The 14,754-nt window shown below is 43.9% G+C and overlaps 1 protein-coding gene across 1 annotated transcript; it reads right to left on the bottom strand.

Moving 5' to 3' along the window:
* Window positions 1-5,639: 5,639 nt before the first annotated feature.
* pmchl (pro-melanin-concentrating hormone, like) lies at window positions 5,640-6,038 on the bottom strand. The gene has a single exon (XM_086187200.1). The coding sequence runs from the start codon at window positions 6,036-6,038 to the stop codon at window positions 5,640-5,642; it is 399 nt and encodes a 132-aa protein (XP_086043326.1).
* Between the last annotated feature and the right edge of the window lie 8,716 nt (window positions 6,039-14,754).

The raw sequence follows: 14,754 nt of genomic DNA, 5'->3' as shown, positions 1-14,754 counted from the left end.
GTGCTTACATTTTTACAGAATCTGTTCCCTTTTTGTTTTTCCCTCTGGGTTTACAGTGCCGCATCCGCCAACGTGCAAATTCAATGAAATAAAAGAAATAAGATTAATCATTGCACTGCATAAAATGGACGCTCAGGCAAAAAAAACGAGGCGCATCGTCAGGTTTTTCATAGCCGACTGAAGCTTTATCCGATAAAGAATACGAGACGACGTGACCGCTTGAATAATCTGGTAGCACCAAAAGAAAAAATTCTGACCGTGATGGATTTATGAATGTTTATGTGAGCACACTCTGTGTCTCACACCAGTGGTTAACATGAGGAACTGCAGTGAAGTCACATTCCTTAATTAGCATTAATTACGAAGAAACAAGAAATCCAAAACAGCAATGTGAACAGTTTAGACTGGAATGTCACCTCAGGGGCCTCGTCCTCAAGGGCCTCGTCCTCAGGGGCCTCGTCCTCAAGGGCCTCGTCCTCAGGGGCCCCTCGTCCTCGGGGGCCTCGTCCTCAAGGGCCCCTCGTCCTCGGGGGCCTCGTCCTCAAGGGCCTCGTCCTCAGGGGCGCTTCCTCTTCCTCACCATCTGTTGTCCGTTGGTCGGTCATAACAATCTGGATCAAAACCCGGATCCATACTCCCTCCTTTTCTGAGACATTGTCCTCCGGCTCCAGTTCAGCTTCAGTTTCTTCCCTTATTTGACCAATCCCTCCCTCCTTTTGTTCACCGTCATATGGAGTTTGTGAGAAGAAATGGCTCCTTTAGTCTGGAAGGTTTGGTTCATGTGGGTGGCAAACATAAGAAAGAAAGAGTCCCAAAAATGAATGGTTAAGTTTGAAATATAATGTTCAGTGAGGGGGGATTGTCATTAGTCATTTCTTATTCCTGACTGCAACAATCTGATCAGTTCCTTGTTTTTCCAAATGGATGAATCAACCGTCGGTGACGTCAGACCTCAGTTGTTAGCGGGACATCTGGAGATGTGGGCAGCGTTGCCTGTCTGGACTGGAATTAGGCCACAATCAGATTGGAAACGTTACAACCTTTTTCTTTGCTGTTTTTTTATTCAGTTCACTGAGAGGGCATAACACCGTGCAACAACACACACACACACACACACACACACACACACACACAGGCTGCCCTGATGGACCTGTTGAAAAACCATTGGTCTGACGGTGCAGATGCTGGTGCAGCACCTGTGTGCACATATGCTGATAAGCAACTCCTCACAATCATTGAAGAGGTAAGAGCCTTCTTCTGTGTGTGGGAGCATTCAAGTGATCACCCAAAAAGCCTTTTTGCCTTTACTAGTCACAAATAGGTGCCTTGAGCTCACAGAGATGGTTTCTCTGCTCCAGCATCGCTTCTTTGTGACTCCAGAATGCAGAAGTAGCCTGCGGCTGATGCCTAAAAACAGCCACAACCGCAGACAACAGCAGAACGAGCAACTATGTCAGTTTACAACTCCAGCGCTCCGTCAGGTGTGGTCCGTGCCTTCTTCACCCAGCTGCGGATGCTTCGCGACCCACCAACACTTTTCAGATTTCAGCTAAAAACAAGTTATGACACTTTTCAGTTCAGCGGTACCCTGAACAAGCGCGAGCTGGTTGTGGTCAGCGCAACCGTGAAGAAACACTGAAGGGGAATTGTTACAGTTTATTTTGAACCTACGTTTTTGTTTTTGTTTTTTGGACGTAACTGGATAAAGAACACGTCGATATTATCCTTATTTCTGCATTCTGGAGTCAGGATGACGTAATGCGGGGGGGGGGGGGGGGACACATCTTGTTCAGGACACCCAGCTTTAAGTACTGGAAAGGCAAGAAACACCTTTTGGTTTAAGTATTCCTTACTCACGCAAAGTCATTGGCGACCAAATGCTGCAGATTATCAGTAGTAGTAGCATGAACAGACTCCTAGAGTAACTTTTCTATCACAACATTTGGATAAACCACTTAGATGAGTGACTGCATCCAACAAGAAAAGCTCTATATAAGAAAAAGTGATAGTGTGGAGCGTTAATTTATGCATCTTTGTCACAAAGTGCTTGATCCCTCTTCATTTTTTCGCTGAACGAGATGTTTCAACACGAGAGGTGGCATTCAGCCGATTGCAGAGGCATACAGTGTGAAAATGAAATAAATACTGTCGCTGAAATTCAGTATAAAACAATACACTGATTTTTATCTTGACAGCTCAGACAGAATAATCACTTTGCCAAAAATGGGTTCCAGATGTTCACTTTTTTTTTTTTCCTGAGGTACCCCAATGAGGCTGAAGACCATTTGTTGTAAACTGCGCAAAGCGAATACTGTTGAGCAAACACAAAAATGCAGAGAAACCAAACACAGATGACTCTTTTCCAGCTATAATCAGCCCTCATGTGTTCACCTCCTTTCACTGCGTCAGCTCTTTCAGACGTTCCAGACAATTGCAGGTCTGCTGCTGCCACAGTCTGTCCAACCGTCCCTGCTCTCCTCCTCTCTGACGTACATGTGGAGGCTACAACCATCGCAATTTTCGCAAGCTCCCTTGTGATGTTTCTGTGTTTTTCAGCATTCAAAATGCTAACATGATACATCCTCTTTAGCCGACAAATAAAAACGGCGTACAAACACGACGGCACAAAAAGGGAAGCGACAACAAAGGTGGCATGAAACGTGACACGGTCATCCATCATTCACGCGTCTTTGGAAGTGAGAGTTTCAGATTAAGATGAGTAAAATATGAAGTATGCCAGTTTTTTGGATCAGAGATCTGTGGATCTGTGTAGTTTTTATACAAGGTACTGTCTTCGCTAGAAATGTCCTCATTCATTTGTTTATGACGGATGAAAAATATTTATATAAAATTAATTTACTCCCATGATCATATTCTCTGATTTTCTGTCTTTTTTTTATTTATTTATTTTTAAACAAATGGTGGTGCTTTATTTAATAGTAGATTCATCAAACCAGTAATATTCATGTTAGGTCAGTTCAGATCCAGTATATCCAAGGAGTGATTAAAAAACATTTTGCCACTAAAGTGTTCCCAGATGTGTCTCCGAGGATTATCTATAAAACGAAACACCTTCCCATTAAACGTTTATCTGAATTGCATGCTCTCATGGGGAATGTAAAGGCCAAATGGTTCTCTGTATAATTTGTCATCATTTTAAAGGATTTTACATAACTGCCAAGGAACTTCTGGCAGAGCGCTTGGAGAGTAAAGAATGCCAAACAGAAAAACCGACTGACAAACTTTCCTATCATTTTGCAATCATTTATTTTGTGTAATTCCACATCCACTCGAGTCAAGGTTAATCTGGCTGGAGTGAGCTGCTGCTGTGGGATTCATCCGGCGTAGTAAACTCCATCTCCTGCACATATTTCTACTCTGTTTACCATCGGTTTAACAAAGTATGGAGTTTTTGAATGTCGCACAAGCTTCAGTCAAAGATTAGAGAACCTCAGCTGACCACACAACCGCCTCTCACATTATTAGACATTCACGATCAACCAGATGAAGTCTACAGTCTTTTTAACCAAAGAAAATGTATTTTCAACATCCATCCATCCATTTTCTTCCTTTTATCCTGTTAGGGGTCACAGAGGGGTGGAGCCTATCCCAGCATCTATGGGCGAGAGGCGGGGTTCACCCTGGACAGGTCACCAGTCCATCGCAGGGCCAACACAGAGAGACAGACAACCATTCACACTCACAGTCACACCTACAGTCAATTTAGAGTATCAATCAATCAAACCTCGGTAATAATTCAACCCTTCGCCACCTGGCTCTGATTGTACATGTGTCTCTTCATTTCTGATGCTGTCACACTGTTGTACAATGATGTTTGATTGTCATATGACGCCTGGCTCCTGACATGTTTTGTTTACCTCTTGTAACCATCAGCAAGGCTATCAGGCTTTGCTTCCTGTCTGTAAGCCTGATTTCAGGGCTTAAAATAAAGCCAGCGAAGGTACAACTAATTTGGACTTAAGAACATTTCATGAATGAGGTCCGATGTTCTTCAAAGAAACAACATGAGGGGACTTAAATATTTGACTTTCTACCGTGCAAAACAAAGTCAAAAGACTCCGTTGCATGAAGTGGGCGGGCCTAAGCCCAACACGCGCGATCCCTGACTCCTTGAGCAGCGCCGCATCATCATACGTCACGGAACAGTCACTCAGCTTTAGCCATCATAACCACACCTGCTCCGGATTACTTTGGCAAACTTTTTGATAAATGAACTTTACAGAGCCTCATCTCAACAGTGACCGGAAGCGTCGTTCATTTTTTTCTTGACTCAGGCGTTTGGGAAAGACAGTCACAAAGTGGAAATGTGCATTGTTTGTTTAGACAAATCAGTATTTTAGCTCTCGGAATAAACTGACGCTGTGTGCTCATGACCATCGACGGAGACGACCTTCCGGAGTGTGGCAACGAGTCCAAAAGCCAGAGTCCATCACAGTTTGGGGGTTGTGCCTCTCCAAAAAGGAACATGCATATCAGGTCACAGCACAACACCTTTTCTACAGACATCCATGCATATTTCAACCGCGCACTGTAAAGTCTCCAGTCTCTGGTCATTTACGGACTGATTTTACACGCTCTCCCTGTTTTTGCTGATTCAGCGATGTCTAAACAATCACAAAGATTGCATGGCTGGAATTATCTGATTGAGTTTGGCTTAATCGCTTACGATTCCGCACTGATTTCTGATTAAAAGTTGCGATTTGCTGATTAAATTTGAGAAACGCTTTTTTTTAATTCGTTAATTCCTGAATCATTGAGCAGTTGGAAAACCCCTCCCAAGAGCATCATCTAAACCTGAGGAAATACGAGCAAGCTGGGCCGAATGCGGGCCACCGTCTTCGTAAAGAAGAGCTACGAGTGACAAAATTAACGTTTTTCGAGCAACAAATCAACACTGTTGTTGCTGCAAATATGGCAAGAGAGAATTCAAGATGCTAGAAAAGGACAAGTTAGCGTCTCAACGCCTCCTTTTGTTTCTGACAGGAATGCAGCAAATTTGAATTCAATTTCAACTTGAACTTAATGAAACATATCTGAATGCAGTAATCAAGACTTGCATTTAGCTGTTTTGAGGGATTTTTGTCCATATCAAAGTAGTGAACATTGTGGCTGGTGGTCCATCAGCTGCTGTGTTGAAGCCAAACTGTCCCTTCATAAACGCTGTCGTCTCAGGATGTAATTCAGTCGGATTTAAAGGGGCTGATCGTCCTTCTGCTGAGAATCTATAAAGATACCATCAGAGAACAGCAGTCAGGTCCCTTTGCTCTCTAAACGCTCTCCCCCTGAAGAGAGAAACTCATTTCCAAAGCGCATTGGCTGAGCGAAAGGGTCAGAGTTTCTCAAAGCTGGTTTTAAGCTCGCCCTGAACAGAATGTGTAGGCTAGATGGCAGGTACTCACTTGTACGCAGGCTCTGAAACACTGCCGACCTGCCAGCTCCTCTAGAAGACGGAGATACCAGACATGCTCAAGGTGTACGACAATACTAGTTTTTATTCTCACAGATGCGGTATTTTAAATACAGATACACAGATTTTTAGAATATGTTACAACTCAGCACATAGCGGGAAATGATGTGGCCTCCCTGTCTTGGCACTTTGGAAAGCAGAGCGAACAGTCCTAGACTTCCCAGCATGGCCGGTACACTCGTCCCACCATGCACCTCATGGTGTCCCGCCTCAGCATCGGAATGTTCAGCTCTGGACTGGCGTCTCTCTGATCCATGTTGTCATCGGCTCTCCGTTTGAATAGGGACAGTCCATTGTGCAGCACCCTCAGGTCTCTCAGTAGACGCGGGTCAGCCACGACGATGACCCTCTGGCCTCTGGTTTTGCCCGCAGCGATCAGATCTGTGTCGCCAAGGCTGTTTTCTGTCTCCTCATCACTTGGCAGGGAAATGAAAGTGTCCTGTTCCAAGGAGCTGTCTTCGGTCTTGCCAACAGGTGACGCCGCTGACAGAGCATAGCACTCCAACAAGAGTGCTGCAGCGAAGGCAAGGGACAGGAGGGACTGTCTCATGGTGTAGAGCTTCCTGGAGGTGCGAGGGTTTGGCTTGCTGGATGAATATCTTCTCACAGCTCTTGTTTCTTGTCCTGATGAGATGAGATCCCATCCTGCTCTTTTATAGCAGTTGAGGGGCACAGGTTTGACCACGTTGTATAGTTTCTTTGTTTTCTTGATCATAGCTTCTCCTGTTGTGTTCAGGAAATTACCTCGAAGCATTAAAAGGTAGTTGAGTAGAACTCCTTCAGCGTTCAAGTGTGTTGTTTCACAAAGTTAATTAAATTCGCTCTGAATGTGGCGGATGATATCAGACCCTTGACAATGAAACAGTGGGAATTCTTTGAACAGATGACAGCAAGACAACATTAATCCAAAATGGCTGCCATTTAAAACAACAAGGATGGATTATCCACCCATGAAGCTCTTTGCGGCGTCAGTGATAAAAGGTCACTGTGTTGCATCAATGTTCAATCAGGGATTTAAACCGGGATTACAAGTTAACAACAACAGAAGAAAAGTGAACACATGATTCCTGGGGCTCCAGCTTCTTGCTGACGTGTCAAAGCATTGATAGCTTTGAGGAGAACATACAGAACCGTCCAGCCGTGAGGTGAGGAAGACGTTCTCGAGTTGGGCTGCAGAGTGATGACGAGCCCCCCAATTATGGCTGCCAGACGGCTGCTGCAGAGCCCACCTGCGTTTGCTTAAGATCCGGACGATTTTATGTATATGTAGGAATTAATTCAGACTGAACAGGTTGGCAAATGAACATCTTTTTTATGTCCGATTTGTGTAAACTCATGTCATCTTTATCTTCTGTCTTTACGGGATTTGAATGTCCTCTCCACAGGTTGCTGATATTCTTCTCTCTTTGTTGGAAAGGGTCTCCGAGCTTTAGTCTTAGTATGGAAGGTGCTTTACAAACTATTATTGTGAAGTAATAATAAAGTAATACTTACTTAATAAAATTAAAATAGATAAAAATCACATACAATATATACAATACAAAGAAGATCAGAAACCAGGGTGAAAAGGCTGGAAATAATTAATAATAAATACTAAATGATCAATTAAATAGTTAACAGTAAGAATCGACAGGCCTGCCACCCAATCTCACGGAAAATGATGTCCACGACCTCTTGATGCCACACCACGCGCCTCCACAGTGTGTTGGAATAACAAGCCAGATGTTTGCAGATGTTTTAACAGCTTCTACAAACGAAACTTACTGTTGAACTGCGCCGCACACCTCAGCCAAGGCAAAAACCTAACATAGAAAAAAAAAAAATCCTTTTTTTTTTTTTTTTTTTTTTTTTGCTGGCGAAATCTGTCGGACTGTGCTGAAATGTTGTTGCTTCAGTGATTTCCATCAAAGATGGGAGAGGCTGCCTCCCAGGCTAGCAGCAGCCCGGCATGCATACCCTTCAACAAGCACAGCTAAAAACTGCTGTTATGAACCCGGCAGGACTTCCACTCTCCAGGAAGGAGTTCGACATTGACAGACAGGTGATCAGAACGAACTGAAAACCGTTCCTTTTTCGAATGCGACTCCTCAACAGCCACACGCCGAGCGGCGCGGCTCTGAGGGCAGGAGGAGATTAACTCATTTAGAGACGAATGACAACACCTTTGAGCTGCGCCCCGCCATGTTCTTTGTTCGTAACTACTTTAATTACACGTCCCCAAAGTCACTGACACCATAGACCACGAGCTGCAGACATCTTAATGAGATTTTTTTATTTTTTTTTACTGAGGTATTTTGAAGGTATGGCAAAATGTTTGAGGCCTAATTCAGAACCACGTACGCTTGACGGCATCTTCAGTGTGGTCCATTTCCTCTCCGGGCGGTGAAAGAGAAAATAACAAAAGCAGAGGAAAGTCTCTGAGAAGCCACAATAATCTTCTCCCAGGACGAAGACTGGACAAAAACAAGATTGTGAAAAGATGCTTTTACAATAAGGTTTGTTTTGAGTCGCCCGCAGATGGACAGTTCAGATGTGCTGTGGACTTATTGGAAACCACGTCTGTGGCTTTTTGATAACTATCGCCTCTCTGTTTTTATAAGGGTCTTATTAAGGTTGTCTCCAGACAGATGTTTGTTTCCTTTTTTTTCAAATCAAAACCATCATTCCTCAATATCAGATATTCAAGTGTGGAGACTGTTGGCAGTCACCGTTTTTTTGAGAGAAAATCCCAGGGATCTTTGTGAAAGGGGAGTTAACCACACCGCCAATACTTGAAATGACACCTGCGAGTGAAAATGTTCATTTACTCTGCTTATCTTGGACTCATTCTGAGTGGTGGAGGCGACCCACACTTCTCCTTTCCGCTAAAGCAGGTCTGTTTCTCAATTACCTCAGCAACTTCTTCATCTGATTGATGTCAAAACTGCTGCGTGCATTGCCGGCGTCCAAGAAAGTGACATGTTTGGGTCATCTCTAGCAATTCTGTGATCGTGGAAAGTTTGTCTCTTGCCAATGAAGATTGAAAAATGATAACTTTTTCAGTGCCCTAAATCTGTAACAGCTTCTGGGGGCCATGTTAGGATTGATCTTTAAAAGAATCTGGCCTACTACTACTACCACTCTGAAGAGAAGACAGCAGTGGCTGTCCTCAGATTTGCAGCAGCCCTTCTGCTCTCTATCAGTGGTATCTCTGTATCAGGTGAGGTTGACTCATCATGTCTCAGGCTGAAAGACCTGCAAAAGCACTGATGGGAACCGGCCTCACAAACAGGCCGTCTGCTCGCACCATGTGATGTAGATGGGGAAGCTCAGGTTCTGTTGTTAATTGTATATGCAACTTTCCCCAAATCCACGATGGAGAGCAACAAAGACTCCCACCCCCTTGAAGAAGTGCCTTCAAGACCCAGTGTTTGAGCGTTTCTAGAGCAGCTGTTCCTGGGAGTCTTTTCAGAACAGCATCAAGAACGACAGCAGTTCTACCCGTTAACTTCACCTGACAACAACATCTTTCTCATTCTGCCAATTCCATCGCTGCTTTCAAGGACACTGACTGGCGAACTGGAATTCCAACTCGGGTGAACATGCTGGACGAGAGAAAAACACATGCAAACAAAAATGCTGTGGTTTCATTTCTGACATCTGGGAGTAATTGTAGTGACAACACACTTGTCATCTTCGTTTTGCTGAAAAATGTTAATTTGTACACATGGCATGAGTTTCCAGCTGGCTAATTGGTTTGTTGGTGTAAAAGCATTTTGTTAACAGCACTCCCTGCCAGCAGGTACTGCTAGCATTAGCATGCCTTGCTGCTAGTGAGCTACTAAAGCTTTTTTGCCAAGTTTGCTGTGAATCGTTTCCCTTCCTTTCATTAAAAGCTCTCTGTCAGATTGAAGATAAAGGATAAGAACTATGTGTCAGCTAGTTTTTAATGAAACATTCTCCTGGTTTAATATTTTGTTGGAGTAAGACTGTTTTTAGGCCTCAGTCAGTCAGTCAGTCTGTCTGCACGTTCGTCAGTGCCACTTTCATAAATGTGACATCTCAGGAACGTCTCGAGGAAATTTCTTCCGATTTGGTGCGAATGTCCACCAGGACTCAAGAATGAACTCTTATGATTTTGGTATTTGTGTCAAAAGTCCAGGTCACTGTGACAGGCGCACGTTGTGGATGTTTAAATGTACGACCCCAGTACCGCATCTCTTGTTTGAGAGTAGATATGTCAGGTTGAAACAACAGTTTTATATTTTCTGTTTCCCTCAACAGAATATTTCATCGTGGGAGATCTGAGCGCTGGGTTCAGATTGGGAGATGGGATCTTTACCGCCTCCTCGTACTCCAGCGTTCAGAGTAACTTGGGATCTGGAGCTCACGGAGAGGGGGACACTGATGAGACTGTTGCTGTTAATATGATTAAAGACAACGACAGCGTACCAGTAGCAAAGGGAAGGAGAGCGCAAAACTTTTAGAGAGGATTACTAATTGTTACTATACCATGAAAGATTCCATGGTTGCTTGCTGTTACTTCTACTTCAACTCTGACCACATGTGGGAAGTTGAGTCAACCTCGCAAAGGTAGCATAGATCAGTACAGCAACAGTGAGAGCGACACCTGCTGACCAGGAGGTGGACATGATCTGCCATAATATTGCACTGCACTGCAGTAGAGTAAGATATTATTTTTGTGCTTTCAACTCGCCACAGCTCTGGACTTCCTGAGGAGCCACAGGATCGTCCACGCGGATTTAAAGGCTGAGAACGCGGTGAAGGTGGACCACTTCGGGCAGCCACTGAGGCTGAAGGTCATCGACCCTCCCTGTGGTAGGTTGCACAAGCAATTTTTTTTCCCAACTTAAACATGAGAATAAACAAGACCACTCTTTCTGACTTTCTAACCATTTTGCTGTATTTTGATGCCCGACAGACATACTTTGACAGCTGGAGCTGGATGACCTGGCAGCCTTCCTGGACCTGCTGAGCCAGATGCTGGAGGTGGATCCTGCACAGCAAAGTACACCAGAACAAATCCTGCAGCATCCATTCAGAACACGAAGCCACCAAATAACCCCCTCACCAACAGCCTCAGCATCATTATGCAGCATTTCCAGTCACCGTCTTTATAGAGGAATTGATTGTAAGCCATAATCATTTAAACAACCGAGGTCGACTCACCATGAGCAAGCAGGTTGAGATGTGAGCCTCAGGTTTGAAGGCTTCCAACCTTGTTTTAAAGGCTGCGGAAGAGAAGATTTCCAGAAAACAGAATTTGATAACGATCTCAGAAGAAATACTACAATACCCACAATCCTAATGGAAATCTACAGCGTCTCTGATTGGTTGAGTGAGGTGTTACCATGGAGCTGTTTACTGAACTCCTCACTGTGTTCCTGCTATTGTTTGAGGCTGCAGAAACGTGATCTTCCTCACTCTCCAGGAACACAGAATATTGTGGTATATCAGTGAAAAGCTAGCGAGCAACGACAACAATGGTCGGGAATGTAGTTAAACAGTAGGTAAGCAACACAGGATCGGAAGCATTGTTTGCAATGGCCCATGGGGTGAGTAGTTCCTGAACTCCGAAGATAATTATGTCGACATTCTTGCGCCTTTTTCTCAGACTTCCTGTTCACTTTTTGCACAAAATCAAATGTTTTGTGTTCATGACTCATCTGCTCACTGGTTGGCTTGCAGGCGTATAATTCTTTATAAGACAGTACTTAATAAAAGGTCAGGGGATGAACTCAAAGGAATTCAGTTTATTTCAGAAGCAGGAGCTCTAAATGATGCAGCACAACAGCGTAAATTTTAGAAAAAACAGAAGCAAGATAATAAATGATATATTATTATAGCTCTGTCAACACAAAATAAGAGGAATGTTGTGTGTCTACTTTTAGTTGCAAGAAGAAATACTGCTAAATGTATTAAAGTCCAGTGACAAGACAGAAGAAAGAAGAGGGGAATTCCCAGTAGCATTGATAAGGAATCTCATACTGAGAAACTGCAAACAAAAATCCTTCCATCCATTCATTTTCTACCTCTTATTCCTGTTAAGGGTCGCCGGGGGGGGTGGGGGGGTGGAGCCTATCCCAGTGGCCTTCAGGCGAGAGGCGGGGTTCACCCTGGACCGGTCGCCAGTCCATCTCAGGACCAACACATATAGACAGACAACCATTCACTCTCACAGTCACACCTACAGTCAATTTAGAGTATCAATCAGCCTCGTCCCCTCTTGATGTCTTTGGACTGTGGAGGAAGCTGGAGTACCAGAGAGAACCCACACAGGAACAGGAGAACATGGAGACTCCACACAGAAAGATCCTGTGATGGAGCCGGGGCTGCAAATGAATCTTTAAACCAGTTTAAAAACTTTTTACAGCACAACTGGTCAGCAAGATAAGTGTTGGGGGATTGCAGAGGAAGTGGGGAAGGTATTGATGCTATCATTTTATGCTGCAGGTGTGCTCCTCACGCACGCACTGATGTTGTGGCACTGGAGGTTTATGATTGTCTTGTACTGTTGCCCGTAGCAACGTCCTCCAGCTTTCAAAATGAAGTGCAGAAATAAGAGATGCTAGGGGAAGCCCTTTTTCATCACCCACAAAGGTGATAAAAGAAACATGTGTCTGACCCTCTACCCCAGTCTTTATTGCCAAAATCAGTTCCATCCTTCAAATCAGGTTCCAGTTGTTTGGAGTGGGTCAAGAACTTTCTGTTTTGGGGGCCAGTCTGTGTAGTGTATTTCTATAAAAAGTAAAATAAAAAAGCAGCACTCACAACTCTCAATTTGATGGAATAATAAGATTTATGCAATTTAAATTGCTTTGTTTAACTGATGGATGCCTGTCAGGAGAACATTGAGGTTATCAGTCAGTAACTTTACACCACACTCACGTACATAAATGCTCTCCATACACAGAGTTCACACACATTTTTACAAATGTTTCAATTACTTTTCCAAAATTTCATGACCATGCATTCTCTGAAATATAAAAAAATGAACTGAAATCCATGTCAAAGTTCATCGGCTATATGGTGCAAGATGTATGGACCATAAAATGTACGAATGTAAATCAGTATTCACCGAAACAGCACCGCACTCTGCTAATTCTAAGCAGATTCGAATGCACCAGTCTGTATTTTACCTCTGCGGGTGCTTAGCTAGCTAACAACATGATGTAGTCATGTTGTTTTAAATAGCTGAAGGGTTGGATGTAAGGCAAGGCAATTTTATTTGTAGAGCCCGTTTCCACCACCAGTTTGTCTCAAAGGGCCTCACATGGCATCATAACAACATCCTCTGCCCTCAGACCCTCACATCGACTGAGGAAAAACTCCATTGAAAACCCTTTTAACAGGGAAAAATCTGAGAAACCTCAGGGTGAGCAACAGAGGAGGATCCCTCACCAGGACGGACAGACGTGCAGTAGATGTTGTTACAGACAAGAAAACAGTTTATGATACAAAATGTGGGAAACATGGAAATGCTAACAACTGAAGAAGGAAGCTTCTGGAAGGGGAGGGAGACAAAAATGACTCCAAGGTTCCTTGCAGTTGTACTTGGGGTCAAGGTGATGCCATCTAGAGCAATCTGATTAGTGTCCCTGAGGTGTTTAGGTCCAAACACGATGACCTTAGTTTTCTGTTTCAGTAGCAAGAAGTTACAAGACATCCAGGATTTAAGGTTTTTCAGGCAGTCTAGCAGATTAGTAAACTGGCTTGTGTCGCCTGGCTCCATTATCAAGTAGAGTTGCGTGTCATCCGCATAACCGTGAAAGTTGAGTGGATCACTGGATTATGTCACCTAATGGGAGCATGTAAAGAATGAAGAGAATTGGTCCTAAAACTGAACCCTGTGGTGCACCATATGTAACTCTGCTATACCCTGAATGGTCATATATGGTCATTATAGAAGGACTTAAACCATTTTAGGGCAGGTCCTTTAATCCCAATTTCATGGTGTAGTCTCTGTAGCAGGATGCTGTGGTTGATGGTGTCAAATGCAGCACTGAGGTCCAAAAGTACAAGTACAGAGACGAGACCTCTGTCTGAAGCTATGAGAAGATCATTAGAGACTCTGACCAGCGCTGTTTCAGTGCTATGGTGTTCCCTGAATCCAGACTGGAAGGCTTCAAAGAGCTCGTTGCTGTGCAGATGTTCATGTAGCTGCTCCAGGACAACCTTCTCAAGGATCTTGGAGATGTAGGGGAGGTTGGATATCTTCCTATAGTTGGCTAACACATCTGGGTCAAGAGAAGGTTTTTTAAGTAAAGGGTTGATGACAGCCACCTTAAAGTGGTACGTAACCTGTGACTAAGGAAAGATTAATTTGGTTCAATATAGAAGTGTTGACTAGAGGGAAGGCATCCTTAAGTAGTCTTGTAGGGATGGGATCCAGCAGACAAGTAGCTGACCTGGAGGAAGTGACTGCAGAAGTTAATTCTGACAGGTCGATGGGGGTGAAGCTGTCCAAGTGAGCACCAAGTCTGGGAGGTGCTTCTATGGGGACTGTAGTCTGTCCTGCATTACTGGCAATCTTTGTAGGCCCGATGAGATGCAAAACAAGACCACCTGAAAACTTCGTAATGAAAGTTTGGCCACTCAAAATATTTGAACCTTGTATTTTCATTCTTGATAATGTAAGGTAGGCAGCACGGTGGTGCAGTGGTCAGCACTGTGGCCTCACAGCAAGAAGGTTCCAGGTTCAAGCCCCGGCTCCATCACAGGATCTTTCTGTGTGAGTCTCCATGTTCTCCCTGTTCCTGTGTGGGTTCTCTCTGGTACTCCAGCTTCCTCCCACAGTCCAAAGACATCAAGAGGGGACGAGGCTGATTGATACTCTAAATTGACTGTAGGTGTGACTGTGAGTGTGAATGGTTGTCTGTCTCTATGTGTTGGTCCTGTGATGGACTGGTGACCCGTCCATATTCACTTCATACATTTTTGTGTCCCTTGGGAAAGCATAAATCAATAAATACAAACAGCAGAAAAAATACTTCTTTTCTCGATTACCCCACCTGCCTACCCATGTGATTTCAACATGTGGTATCAGAAGCTGGAAAAATCCTAGATGACTACACAATGATGAATCAACACCTATTGGCAGTCTAGCATTCATAAAAAGACTGATTGGATTTATGATTGAGCTTCATGCTGAGGTGAAAGACTGTTCCAGACGCACTGGCTGCCTGACAACCAAAACTTCTGCTGTTTCTCGGCAACAGACTGTGTGCTTTGTCATGTGTCTCATATCCACGGTAACAAGCACAGTG

Source organism: Aulostomus chinensis, chromosome 19, assembly GCF_037954235.1.
Source record: "Aulostomus chinensis isolate RoL2024-O1b breed Wild chromosome 19, RoL_Achi_v1.0, whole genome shotgun sequence".
Classification (NCBI taxonomy): Eukaryota; Metazoa; Chordata; class Actinopteri; order Syngnathiformes; family Aulostomidae; genus Aulostomus; species Aulostomus chinensis.
Note: the sequence above shows the minus strand (reverse complement) of the source record. Positions and strands in the feature narration are given on the sequence as shown.

Excerpts from the sequence above, each read along its gene's own strand:
- pmchl (XM_086187200.1), bottom strand. The coding sequence starts at position 6,038 with ATGAGACAGTCCCTCCTGTCCCTTGCCTTCGCTGCAGCACTCTTGTTG.